Here is a 14,114-nt window from a genome sequence, read left to right on the forward strand (position 1 = left end):
CTTATTTTATTTTTATTCCCCCCCCCCCCCCATCTCCACCCACGCTTTTAAAGAGCGAGCACATTACCTGCACGCGTACATTCAAATTGACCTTCGTCTCAGCCACTTTTAACTCCTCTCCCACCTTCGCCATCAACGCTGACATTCCGTTTCCTGTTTTCCAAAATCGAGACTTAAGACAGATGGTTCGTGAGGAGCGAGTGGTTTTTTTTTTTTTTTTTTTTTTTTTTTTTTTAAATGTCTGTTGTGGTGCAGTCACAAGTGTCGGCGTCTTCGGCAATATACAAAACCTCGCTGGGTGAAGTGGTGAGGCAGTGGTAGGCGGCGGCGGCGGCGAGGGCGTGGCTCCGCTGAGGAGGGGGCTGCTCCAGGCGGTCGTTCTCCACCTCGGGCAGCGGCGCGACGGCCGGCGCGTCGCTTGGCCCGCCCGCCCTGGGCGTCTCCGACTCGCTGAGCTCGGCGGACAGGCGGCTGCAGTGCGAGTCGGCCACCGACGGCAGGCTGCCGCTCAGCGACGGCGAGTCCAACTCGGACGAGATGGTGCTGCGGCGCTCGGCGTCGCCGTGCGTGTGCTTGACTTTGGACTCCGCTTTCCCTCCGCGTTTCCACAGCTTCCCTTTGCTCTTCTTCCCCCCCACTGAGGAGGCGATGGCCGACGCATCCTTGGGGGGGCCGCCGCTCGCCCATCTGCTGCTACTGCAGCTGGCTTCGTCCAGGCTGCTGCTGGCGCTGCTGTGCCGCACCTTCTCCTCTTTGGATTCCACGTCTGCTTGCACTTCCAGACTGTTGTCTCTGCACAAGTCACACACACACGCAAAAACAACTTTGAACAGACTATCGCACTTCTTATCCCATCGATAAATCAAATAACTTGTGTATGTAACAATATTAAATACCATGCATGTGAGGTGCAGGTCCAATTGGAACGGCCAATACAATCCAAACTGTCACATCTGTGACTTTGAGTGTGTGTGTGTTGATGATGGGAGTCAGTGAGAGCGAGTGAAGCTGGCTGTTTGAAAAGTATATCTTGGGGTAAAAAAGTCTGGGCACCCCTGTGCTAGTCAATATTACAGAGAGGCCTAATGTGAAAGTGGTTTGGTTATTTTGAATTCCAGAATAAAGTCTTGCATGTAAAATGGATTTATGATCGTTTCCATCCTAGCTGCAAGCTGTTCCTCAATTAAAAGTCCTAAAAAATAAATAAATCAGGGTTCACTTTTAAAAATCACCCTGTATATAAAAGGAGTACTTCGTGTCGCATATGAGAGTATGCTCGGCGCTGCTGACCTTTCGAGCGGCATGTAAGCGCTGAGGATGGAGCCCGCCATGGCTTTGGTGCTGGCGTTGTCGCTCATGGTGCCGAGGCTGACGGTGGCCGACTCCCCGCTCAGACTGCAGCGCTCCTTCTGGACGTCGGCCTGCACCTCCATCCTGGGAAATGCGCATCGTGTACTCGATTACACAGAGCATGTATGTTCATTCATGGATATGACACCTGGTTTGAATTTTGATATTCAGAAAACAGAAAGTATGTGCATACTGTTGGATTTTCCATGCACAGATGGTACAAACGATAAATCTTTTCAAAAATCTATTAATAGGCTAGTCTTGACATTAGTGGAGGACTAATCCTTAATGTTTCCACCGTTTTTTGGCAGTTTCGTGACCTTACAAGTCCCATTTTACTCTTGTTCCAATAAAACTGATATTTTGTTTCTTATTTTTTGATATATTACACAATTCATTTTATTAGACGGGTCAAATTTGACCCATAACAGCCTCAGTGTACACTAATTTAGCACCTGCACCCCCCCCCAAAAGTGTGTTTTGGGTCACTTTACAAAAAGTTATCAGATCTCAGGGTGAAAGAATGATGTTCTGATATAAATTTATGGCATTTTCAATATTAGTATTCTTGTCAAATTTAAAAAAAAAAAAAGAAGTTCAACATTGACCCCATCTCTATGTTGGGGTTTAAGTTCACCTGTAGAGGTTAAAGTTCATTTTAGGTGCCAATATCCCTACATTTTTGCGAGTATTTTCTTACCTGTTGTAGCAGCTGCCTGACAGGCTGCCTGTGATGCTGGCGCCGGCGAGGGCCGTGGTGCTGGCGTTGTCGCTCATGTTGTCGCGCTGGGCCGAGCCCACGCCGCAGCGCTCCATGTGGCTGCCGCTCACGCTGAGGCTCAGGCCCGTCAGGCCGCCCACGCTGGCGCCGTCGCCCAGGCTGGCGCTGTTCAGCCTGGTCTCGGCCACCGACGTCGTGTCTGGACGGGAGAACAAATATTATGATCCTTTGGTTCATTGGATTTTTTTTTTTTTGTGGTACCAATAATAATAATAATAATAATTCTGGGGTCTACCAAAACTTCGTTAAAATCTCCATCACCACATCAACTTCTTCACACGCTTCACCAGATGCTGCCATTTTGGTTAGCAACAGCGCTCAGCAGTTTAACTCACCTGTAGCCACGGCGGCGCCGCCCAAGTTGTCGTTCTCGTCGTCGAACTCGATGCGCACGCCTTTGCCGTTTCCCGCTGACACTCCGCAGCCGCCGCTCCGGCAGAGCGAGATGGGCACCACGCCGTAGACATAAGCCAGCATGATGGGAACGCCGATACCTGGAAGCACATGATGATGATGATGATATCGGTGACAAATTAAATCTTGATTCGAGTGTGTTAAGCGAGAGCAGGAAACTGTTCCTTACCAACGGTGACGGCCGCTACTGCGGGCGAGACGATGACAGACAGCGTCACGCCACCCGCAATCACCAAATTCCTCTTGTGCTTGGAGACGTCTTTGCCCTCGTAGCGATTATGGATCTGACGGAAGGGGGAGAAACCCGCTAAAGTTCACACGCGCTCTTTTTTTTTTTCTCCAAACGAAACGAATATTTATATTTATAAGCAGAGTCCTCACCTTCCTGCCCACGTAAACTGGGATGCCGATGATCATCGCGGGGAAGGCGATGCCCGCGATGAGGGCGATGCCCACGGGCGCACCCACCAAGGTGCCCAGCTGCCAGAGGATCTTCTTCTTTCTGCTCCACGGCTTCTTGCCCCAAAAAGTACAACCGGATGGACTGGAAACGAATTGGAGAACACATAAATGAGTAAAAACTGCACTCAAAAGCCATCATTTCGAACAGTTAGACAAGCGTGAAATGATCAAATGTTTATGAACGATAGTTTGGAGTATACCTAGAGTGGAAATGATTAAAGTGACCCACAGATGGCAGGATTTACAGTATCAGAGCTCGCACAGAAGCGCGGGCGCCTGCGTGGAAGTCTTAAGCCGCTTACCTGAGATAGTGCAGGTCAGAGATCTCCTTCATGCAGAGCCAGCAGAACTCGCAGCCGCAGACGGCGCAAGTCATGTGATTGCAGCTGCCGTCGTTCATCTTGATGATGCAGGCGGCGCAGCGCGGGCACGGTTTGATGTCGTCACCTGGGAGATTGGGGGCGGGGGGGGTGTCAGCGCGCACGTACAAGCTGCTTTCCAGTGTGTAATTAAATGGGGAGATCTTATGGAAAATGTACTTTTTACTGGATTGTTTACAAAACTATCTCTGGAAAAGTCATAATCGCTCTCTTTTATGCCAAGTGCTAACTTTCAGTACCCGCTGCCCCGCTCTCTTGGCTGTAGCTGAGCGACGAGGACCGAAAACTGCGCAGGCGGAAGTGCTGCGCCCGCTGCTGCCGCGCCGTGTCGCACGTCTGGTTGGGATGCCACAGCTGCTTGCAGTGGTAGCAGAACTCGGTGCCGCAGCCCTCGCGGCCGCACGTGATCTTCGGGCAGCTGGCGCAGCCGAATGCGATGACGGCATAACTGTCGGAGAGCAGGGAGAAAAAAATTTGAGTGAAAGTTGCTGACTGGGATGCAGTTACTAAGGACGACACTAGAGGGCAGCTGGAATAAAAATTACAGACATTTGGGGAATTGGCTGTACACCAGCTTTAGTATCCGGTATCATAAATGTGTGGAAAAAGCCCCGCGAGTTATTATAAAATATAATTAACATCTCTGAATTGCAATGTGTTACCCTCCAACTGCTAACGTCACAAGCAAGAGTGAATAAAACAGCAGAGGATTTTTCTTCCCCTCAGCGTTTTTGGGTTGACATCTTCGTTCTCGTACAATGACGACTTTGCGGGCGTAAAAAAAAAAATTTCCCCCTCATAAATTGTTTTTTTTTTCCCCCCTGAGTTAATGACCGCTGCTGGGTTGTAAAAATTCTGTTGTTCGGGTGAACGGCGTCGCCGCAAAGTTCCGACTTTTCTTCTCGAAAGTGACAAATGAAAGGCTCTACAATAAAAATCTCAAAAAAAATATGCAAGTACAATTTGACAGGTACAGCTGTATTTAGAATTGTAAGACGTAGAACCAGTGATGGTAAGGACCAAATTAGTGAAAGTTGTGACGCGATAGAATAACTAGAGTCAAGCTTAATATATTTAAAAAGACTTATTAAAACAATTGTAGAACATAATTATGAGATGTGTAATTAAAACAGTGATCTGCAGTATATGTTCCAAATCTGTTAGAAGCCTGATTTATCTTCAGAGCGCAAAAGGGAACTTTTTAAAATTTACATCTACATTGTCATGAAAGTCTAAAATGCCAACTTTATACTTATACCGACTACCTGGTTAGAACAAATCTAAAACCCATTTCAACTAGAACAATATGAGCAAGTTTTGTCACTTTACAGACGTAACGTTACTGTTACTCGGCGATCACGGCGACCCATTTGCAAGCCTAGAAAAACGCAAAAGGCTCAGTGTGAAGTGTAAACATCACAAGCTGCTTCATGGCAATGTGGAGTAAGCAGTGAGAGCGCTTGACAAGTGCTAAAACAAACCCGCCCGAGAGGCGCTCTCGGCAACAGCTGGGCTGTGACTCAACGCACGCCGAGGACTCCTCAACTAATCAGGGGTGAACTCGCGACAGAAGTGGGCAATAGCAAGCCCGCGGAGCGGGTGGTATCACACTGCCCGAGCGGCCTGGGGGTAAACGCCGGGCTAAATTCCAAACCCAACAGGTCAGTCTCTCTCGGGACTAAACCGTGGACTCTGTGCCAGATGCAAACAAACAAGACCGCCGCCTGACCCTGACCCATGCGAACACCCGCCATTTTCAGCTGATTATTGCGTGCTCCCCAGACACGTGAAAGTCTGTGTACTGTATAGTTCAAATTGTTCTATCTTTATAGCTCCTTTAACGCCATGTGACCCATTCCTCGCCCAGCAGAGAGAACAGCCACCCAGACGTTCTATTTATGCTGCAAAGGCTCTGGCGTGGAAACTACAAAGGCTCGAGTTCTTAAAGTAGACGCTTGCGACGGTACATGAGACTTCCAAAATCATCCATCTGTTCAGTTTGGAGATATCTCATACTCACTTGGACTCGGATCACGGGTTAGCTGCAGCCTACTCCAGCTGACTTTTCGCCAGACAAGTGTGCTACACCCGGGACTGGTCGCCAGTCAATCGCAGCATGTGTAGACTGACACTTGTAGAATTCAGTGAATATAACAATGCATATGTTTGGAATGTAGGAGGAAAGTGTTTTTATTTTTATTTTCATTAGTCGTATTATTATGGTAACAAATTCAAAATTATTTTAGCAAATAAAAGCTTTAATGTCAAGAATAAAGTCCAATAAAGTTGTAATTTATGGGCAGTTGGGGTTAGAGAGGAAGATGCAGGAGATAGGCTAAGATGGAAAAGGTCGACAGGCTATGGCGACCCCTAACGGGACAAGCCGAAAGGAAAAGAAGAAGAAGAAAGTTGTAATTTCTAATATATATATTACTGTATAAAAATAGTCCTATATTGATTGATTAAAGCCAAAATTTAACAACGAAAGAAAGTCCAATTTTAACAGGACATTTTTTAAACTATTGTGATAAAACATCTGGATTATCTAAAATTAAAAAAAAAGAAAAGAAAAAAGGAAAAAAAGTGTTTTTTTTTTTTTAAATATGACTATATTCTAAAAAAAAAAAAGGCCTTGTTCATTTAAAAAAAAAAAAAAAACATTTAGCCAGGAATATCACATCCATGTGCTTCGCCACAATCATATCAGAGCCAAGTATAATTGGCCCAAAGCCAAGGTACGGAGAATATGACTTATTATGCTTGTGTTTGGGGTGTGCTTTGCGACCTTTTGGATGATACAATGTAGATATTTATTGCAAATCATCTGGAGGAGTCCCACTTTGCAAAGCACTTTTGCAAAGTACAGTATCACTGGTGGAATGCAACAACTGTAGTGTGATGCTCACGGTGTGTGAACGCACTACTGTTGTGCCTTTAGTGTCCCAGTTTGGCAGAAAAGACGTGTGAAGAGGAGGGTGGGTCAAAAATATCGGTCAAACACTTACCCGCAGTCAGGAGCCGGGCACCAGCGGCAGTCGGGCTCGGCCACCAGCCACCTGCGCAGCATAAACTCCTCGTACTTCTCCATGAGGGCGCGGTCGGCCAGGATCATGGCGATGTCGTGCGGGTTGAAACGCTCCGAGCACTCCGGGCAGCAGATGTTGACGCGCGACTCGGTGATCTCGATGCGCAGGTACTGGCGCAGGCAGTCGGCGCACGAGCGGTGGTGGCACGTCATGATGTCCGGGAAGCGGTCGCGTGTGTGGCGCAGCAGGCACAGCGGGCACTCAAGCAGCTCGGAGGAATTTGCCGCAGAAGATGTCGCCGCCGCCACCCCCTGGACGGCGTGCGCAGACGTCCCCTCGACCAAAGCCTCCGGCAGGACGTTTTCCACGGTGACGGGGCCGGGCGGATCCAGCGCCGCCCTGGACTTGCACTTGGCATCGCGTTCGGACCGCCGCCGCCGGCCGAAGAGCGCCTGCAGGGAGAGGCGGCGCTTCTTGGGGGTCTTCCTGATGGAGGGCAGGCTGACGGAGGAGGCGGCCGAGTTGAGGTCGCGCTCCGACCCGGTGCTACCGTGATGCTGGTGGTGCAGGGTGGTCATCGCGACCAGAGATCACCACAGGGGAGGGTGGGGTGTCGGTAATGGAATGGAGGGGTGGGGTGAAAGGATGTTAGGGAAGCTTGGAACTCATTTAAACAAAGACATGACGGTGGGAAGGGGGGGGGGTGGGGGGGGGTCAGTGTTGGAAAAACCTGAGGTGGGGTGAGAAAGAAAAACATCACGAGGTTTTATCATCAAACATACAACCACTTGGTACTCTTTGCAGGTATCGTAATTTCCGGTGATGCATTTTTTTTTTCTAACGGCCGCAAGGCGGCACTCGAGCAGAAAAGGTTAAAATGAGACCGGTGGAACATATGTGCCGAGGAAGTGACTTTTACCGGCCCAGCCCTGTTAGCGCTGTACTAGCGTGTTCCTGCCGTGTCTCAGTGATTTTTACCAGCATGTTTTTTTTTTTTTTAAACCGGCCCTGTTAGCATGGCGCTACCATTAGCATTAGCGGGGCGGCGCTAGTGTTAAAGTCTGTGCGTACCGTCTTTCTTTGTAAATACCTCGTGTTTAAATGAGGGCACTTGTGGCTTTCACACGGCTGCGGCCTATGCATGTACCAAATGGTATTTCCTTTACAAATGTACTGGGTGAGGCTTATAACCAGGTGGGCTCCGTAGGCCGGGAATTACGGAATTACTTCCTCGATATGAAATGAGCAACGCAAATAATGACTTGGTGTACTAAAGACGTGCATCAGTGTGACCAGAGAAGCTCACCCGAATGGCACATTTTCAGTCAGTTCCTCTCCATGATGTCTCTCAGAGGGTTGGTCATTTATTTCATTTCAGTTTTATTTGATCATATTCAACAGTGGTGGTGCAACACAGCGTTTTAGAGGTTCGCGTGTCTGCCTGACAGTTCTGAAGTTCGGGGTTTAGTGTCTAGCCTCAGCACTCCTCCATTACAAAACCATGCACATCTGTTGAATGAAGACTAAATTATCTTGGTGAAAGGTATTGTAGTGATAATTACATGAAATTTTGTGATCATACATCACATCAATGCCTGATTTCGAGTCATTAACCAACAAAACCCATGTTTCGCAAACTCATCGATCGACATGGAAACAATCATTGTGAAGCAAACAGTGAAAATGTTTCACCAGCGCACACAAGGTGTGTGCGTGTGTGTGTGTAATGGAGCTGGAAAGCCTGCTGAGAAAAAGAGAGCAAGAAGGGGCGGAGGGGGGGGGGGACTTTCCATGTGATTGCGGTTGCTGTTTGTGAACATGTGTGTGTGTGTTTGCACATCATGCATAGTCAAGTTTTGTGGCTCATGCATTATCAGTGTGCACATAAACTGGGCTGATGTCCTAGTTCCTGAAAACAGGTCCTTGGGGGCAGGAAGCCCGCTGCGAAGGCACAAGCGTCTCCCGGCCAATCGCCGCCATTTGCGTCAGCTGACCATGAGTCACGGCTGATGTAATGAAACCCATTTAAACCAACGATTTTGGTGAAAAAGTCACTGATTATGGAACGTTTTGGCGAGGGAAGCTGGGAAAAACGCTCAACAAAATCCAGGGCGGAACAATTTTAACAACTACCTTTTACAATCACAATATGTCATAATGCACGCTATTAGATGAATACTCTCTCTGCTTCCTTGTGTCCACGGCCAAAGCAAACAGAGGCACGCTAACCCAAACACCGGCCGCGACTGTGCTTTTAACACTGAACACACACAAGAGGCTGCGTCGCTAAGCCTTATGTTTAAGCGCGACGACACCGTCCGTGCACGTCATTTTACTCATAAAACGTATAATGAAGCCAAATGAGGCTGTAGTTTCCTTGCGGATCCGACTCCACGAGTGTTACCGATTTACACACCAAACGGAGACAACAAAACGGTGATTTCTCAGCAAATTGTCAAGTCAGACTTGATGGGAGCGAAGAAAATGAAACAAAGCAGTGACTCCAAAAAAAAAAAAAAAGGTAAAAGCTATCAAGTTGTTCAGTGAGGCCAAATCACCAAAAACTCACCCACTCGAGCCCCTGGAAACCACTTTCACCAAGTCATTGGTTGCACAGCAAAACCACCAAAACTTTCCCATCACCGGTGTGAGCAGGTTTTTTTTTTGTCTTTTCCATCTCTACTACGTACATTCTGACGTTCCATCCTGCTTCCTCCTCCCAAACACTAAAACTATTTTCTATAGCGATGCCACTGCTCATCTGCGAAGTCCTGGAACCTCGCTGAAGGTTCAACCGTTTCTGCATCTCAAAAACCTCTGTGGAGATGACGTAAGCGTCCTGCCATTTTGCAACGCTGGACTTCAAAGTAGTCCCTTGCACAATGACAATCTGGGAATGGGGAGATTCGGAGTGCACATCACGTACGTTGGCGTCCGGTGACATTCCAGTCAAAGGGCAGACTTCCTGAGAGCGACAATGCGCGGAGCCTCCATTGCTGCGCCAGGCCTTGGCGGCAACGTGGCTTTTTATAACCGCTTCGCGGGACTGTAATTGTTTTAGCTTTCACGCGGACGGGAAAGTAGCAACTGGCGCTTCCCGCGTTGTCATTTCACGCTGCGGGAAGCAAGCGATTGTTAACTGGCGCGGTGAAGGCTGCGTCGCTATTTAGAGCTCGTCCGTCAGCCAAAATACGACAAGCTTGACGCGGGCGGGACACGGGGGGCTGGGGGGCACTGAGATGCAAAATTCTTCTGCCTGAGGTTATCCAAAAGACCCCCCTTCTTTTCAAAGAAGGAAAAAACGTATGATCATAGAAGATCAGAGTTAAAAAAAAGAACACAATACTTTGGACATTGGCTGTCTTTTATTGACTTTTTCCTCTTGGGTCACCATCATCGCCCCACCGATTGACTACAGGTATGCGCAGGGCAATGCCTGGACAGTAGCGTGAAGTTTAACACCAAACGTTACTTCTACTCCTCTGTTGTGAACTTAACCCGAGAATTTTACACATTTGGAGCCAGGACAACCACTGTGTGTGCAAGACCCAACATTTGTCAGTCTTCCATTTGCCTTTTTTGAGGGTCTTTTATGTAAAAAGTAAACCTAAGTGGGGGAAAAAAGCGTAGAAATATCTTAGGGATTTCGTCGTGCTCTGTTATTTGTCCAATCGAGCAAGCGACTTCTTTTTAATTCTAGGGGGCTTCACAACAGTGTCGAGCAAGAATGTGGCCGTAAAAGACGCTCCGCCGGTTAAAAAGGTCACAGAGCAGCTGTAAAACCGACGTATACTCAGCTTTCGAGCTGCTGTGGATGTAGTTGTCTTTGTCCAGGCTAGTCGATGGCAATATTCCCAAATTTGAAAAAAGGGCCATGTTACTTATCAACTGAATCTTTCACAGGGAATCAATTTCACAGTCCCTGTGAGAGGAGGATTATTAAGACAACCAATATAAAAAGTCCAAAGTAAATAAACGACTGCGCCCTGCAATTGACAGCTTATCTCCAAAAGGAAAATACTGCTGACATCTCACCATAAAAACATCACAAAACATTTGCGGATGGTCTGCATTTTCATTTTGACCCGACTGCATTGGGGGGGGGGATTTTATGCCTTGATGTTGTACAATTTGTATGCTTTTTCTGACATAAGGGATTAAATATGGCTACTGTTCAATGCTAACCCTGACGCGTGACTTACTGCAAAATCTGTAAAACGCTGTAGGAACGGAAATACGCCACAAACCCACTATCACTAATATAAACAGCTAAAATGTGTACATTATATTTGCTTAGCAGCACAACAAATCCTCGGAATACTTCTGATCAAATGCACGCAGACTACACGATGGTGTGGCCAATGCCACCAGTTGAGCCGGTTTCTGATGTCATCTGTTATTAATCTTCAATTTCTTGAAAATCATATATGTGATGGTAAAGCAATAATAAAAGTGCCATGGCAAAAAGAAAACTAAAAGTGACGCTGTTCAAACTTTATATGCTACCTTCGGGTCAAATTCTTCAGAAAATGTAATTTTGGATATTTGAAATTAAATTTTCTTCAACAAAACTACAACAAAACTGACAATTGTTTTTGGCAATAAAGAAAAAAGGACTGCTGTTAGTAAATACCTGGACTGACTACCTTTAAAAACTCTAGACCAAGCCCGATACCTTGTCATATGACAGTCATATGAAAGCAATTACTAAAACTTCCTTTTTACAATCCAAAGAACATAAGGCTTGCATCTGTCAACCAGACCAGGGGAAGCTCATTATGCATTGATCTCATGTAGACTTGACTATTGTAATGGTCTTCTGAATGGACTCCCTAAAAAGTGCATTAAACAGCTGTTGCTCTTTCAGGATGCTGCAGCTCGGGTTCTGAGTCTTTACACTGGCTTCCAGTATGCTTTAGAATAGATCTTAAAAGTTAAAGCTACTTGTCTACAAATCACTAAATGGTTTAGGTCCTGAATACATGAAAGAAACGTTAATGGACTATAAAAACTGTAGGCCTCTGAGATGGACTGACTCAGGTCAAATTGTGCAATGGCGGTGAAGCAGCAATTAGCTCTTAGGCCACACACAAATGGAATAAGTTGCCAACAGAAGTGATCTCAGCACTAAGTGTGAATGTTTTTAAGTCCAGGTTTAAAAGTCTTCTTTTTCTTCAACATGCTTTTCAATGCATTTCCACTTTTAAATTATATTTCTTTAACTGAAAGCTGTTTTAAATTGAACTTTTTTCCACTTTGGTTTGTTTTGAAGTATTTTGAAGTATTAAATGTGCTATATAAATACATTTGCTTTGCTTATCTGGCAGGACAACCTCAAGTCTTAAAATATGCCCATATGTCGTGAAACTCAAAATATTGATTTACACTGAAAATGTAAATTAAGCACTGACTTTTTTTTTAAACACTAAAAAGAGCAAATTATTCCCAATTGCTAAGGAAAAAGTAAGAGGTTTAATTGCTTGTAATAAATGATATAGCTTCACTAATTACCATCTTAAATATTTCTATCACCATATACACATGACACTAAAATTGTGAGTTTTTACGATAACATACACAAGACTTCCTGTTTGGAAAATTAGTGGCTATAAAGACACACACTGCTATGGATGAAATGTTAAGAATGCAATATGTTACGTAACAGTCTTTGATGACATGTTGTGAAATATTTTAAATGTAACCGATTTCAGTTGCTCCACTCCATTATCATTATCATTATAAGTATATTATTTGGAAAGCGCAACAAATCTGCGAATGATATACTATTACATAAGAGTCAACCTTCTTGAAGCGTATGTTAAAGTGCAACTAAGGCCGTTTTTGTTTTAATTTTTAACAGTTGAATTACTAACTTTCAAACTAACTCAATGAACAGAAACTGAAAGCGCTGAGGGTGTGAAAGCACCAACTAAAGATGCAGATTAATAAAAACGCAGGTGAAGCAATTATTAAACACTGAAACAGCAGATGAATCATGATCAATAGTTTGCCTTCGCTGCGGCCAACGTTTACGGCTGCAAACAATCTTAGCTCAACTAATACCAAACTACATCGATGAAGTGCTTGTCTTGATTACGTGCAAGAATGACACTGTAATTGCGAGTTTTGACGATCATCGACACACAAATGTCCCGTCGGAACAATCTGTGACGGTACAAAGATGACGCACGCTGACAATGAACCAGATTTGTCAGTGGAAGGGGATTTTTTTTTTCCGGTGGGGAAGCAAACACAAAATGTGTTGCTATTTTACGTTGGCTAAGCGCCTAGCCTGTTAGCCTAGCTACTAGCGTCTAACTTTACTAACCGTCCAAAAAGGAGTTGCCGACTGGCTTTATTTAACTCGTTTTGCACACGCTTTGCGGTTAGCCGGCGGGTTATTAAACATTTTTAGCCCGCGAGAGGCTGAGTGTAACTTTATCCGTTAAGTATTTTATCGTCCTAAACCTTAAAAGGGGAGAAGTGTTTACATGCTAAACCGACTAGCTTCGGCGCCGCTTCGAAACAAGAGGGAAGTTGAAGGTTTTGTGGCGATTTTTTTTTTTTTTTAAATCCAGAAATTATTCACCTTTTCGTTCACGCTTACCGTCGAGTTTGTTGGCGAGGCGCTTTTTCTGGGAGCTGACAACGCACCGTCGTGTTCAAAACGTTTGGAGAGGAAGAAAAAAGTTGGCTTGGCTCTGAACGATCAGGGTAGGGTACATCCGCTGGGTGTGTGAGTCCGTCATCATATTGCACGCATGGGAAACTGCAAAGTACGCGCATCCGGCTGCGGTGTTCCATTTCACAATAAAATGTCCTCGTTCAGGTAAGAACCCTCTCAAACGAGATGTGCGCTCCTGCTTTTTATTATATTTTTATTGTAATATGTATATTGTGCGTAAAATAACCACGCGAAATCGCCTGACATCCTGTTGATGTTCCGGCTGATTGAGCAATAAAACTTTACCTTTTAAGATCGGACCATGTTAAACGTTAAAAGAAATGAAACGTTATTCTAATGATTGTAAAGAAGAAAAGACGTGCATAAACTGCGTAACATCTGGTTTAAGATGTCAGATTTCATAGTAAAACGCATTAAATTATATTACAATATTAAAAAGAGAATATTTTCTGTATTGTACGTAATAAAAATGAACGCACACCGTGACACATCCGGTTTAAAATACTGTATTGCATTTCACAACAAAGCTCACCTTTTCAAAGGACTCTAAATAAATGTATAAATAAATCCATCCATTTTCTTTGGTGCTTATCCTCACGAGGGTCGCTGGGAGTGCTGGAGCCTATCCCAGCTGTCAACGGGCAGGAGGCGGGGTCCATCCTGAACTGGTTGCCAGCCAATCGCAGGGCACATCGAGACAAACAGCCACACTCACAATCACACCTAGGGGCAATTTAGAGTGTCCAATTAATGTTGGATGTTTTTGGGATGTGGGAGGAAACCGGAGTACCCGGGGAAAGCCACGTAGGCACGGGGAGAACATGCAAACTCCACACAGGCGGGTCCAGGATTGAACCCGGGTCCACAGAACTATGAGGCCAACGCTTTACCAGCTGATCCACCTTCCCGCCACTCTAAATAAATGTAAATATTTAACTGCAATGTTTGTCTTGTTGTCCATGAGTAATGATGTATATAATGCAAATATAAAATGTCGCATTTCACACTACTGTATG

General features: G+C 45.4%; 1 protein-coding gene across 1 annotated transcript; it reads right to left on the minus strand.

Annotated features, from left to right (window-relative positions):
- Positions 1-4: 4 nt before the first annotated feature.
- On the minus strand, positions 5-13,193 carry rnf19a (ring finger protein 19A, RBR E3 ubiquitin protein ligase). Its single transcript, XM_061814176.1, has 10 exons — positions 13,021-13,193; positions 6,393-7,143; positions 3,627-3,835; positions 3,310-3,454; positions 2,927-3,089; positions 2,715-2,829; positions 2,467-2,625; positions 2,051-2,270; positions 1,291-1,434; positions 5-792 (listed from the first exon to the last, which is right to left on the minus strand). Exons 2-10 carry the CDS (start codon positions 6,989-6,991, stop codon positions 234-236), a joined length of 2,313 nt encoding a protein of 770 aa, XP_061670160.1. The 5' UTR covers positions 6,992-7,143; positions 13,021-13,193; the 3' UTR covers positions 5-233.
- Positions 13,194-14,114: the final 921 nt, after the last annotated feature.

Source organism: Syngnathoides biaculeatus, chromosome 1 (genome assembly GCF_019802595.1).
Source record: "Syngnathoides biaculeatus isolate LvHL_M chromosome 1, ASM1980259v1, whole genome shotgun sequence".
Lineage (NCBI taxonomy): Eukaryota > Metazoa > Chordata > Actinopteri > Syngnathiformes > Syngnathidae > Syngnathoides > Syngnathoides biaculeatus.

Bases quoted from the DNA above. Each gene is read 5' to 3' on its own strand.
- rnf19a (XM_061814176.1), bottom strand. From the start codon at position 6,991: ATGACCACCCTGCACCACCAGCATCACGGTAGCACCGGGTCGGAGCGC. The intron at 3,455-3,626 runs GTACTGAAAGTT...CCAATCTCCCAG, and splicing joins CCAAGAGAGCGGGGCAGCGG to GTGACGACATCAAACCGTGC. The intron at 793-1,290 runs GTCAGCAGCGCC...TGACTTGTGCAG, and splicing joins GCTTACATGCCGCTCGAAAG to AGACAACAGTCTGGAAGTGC.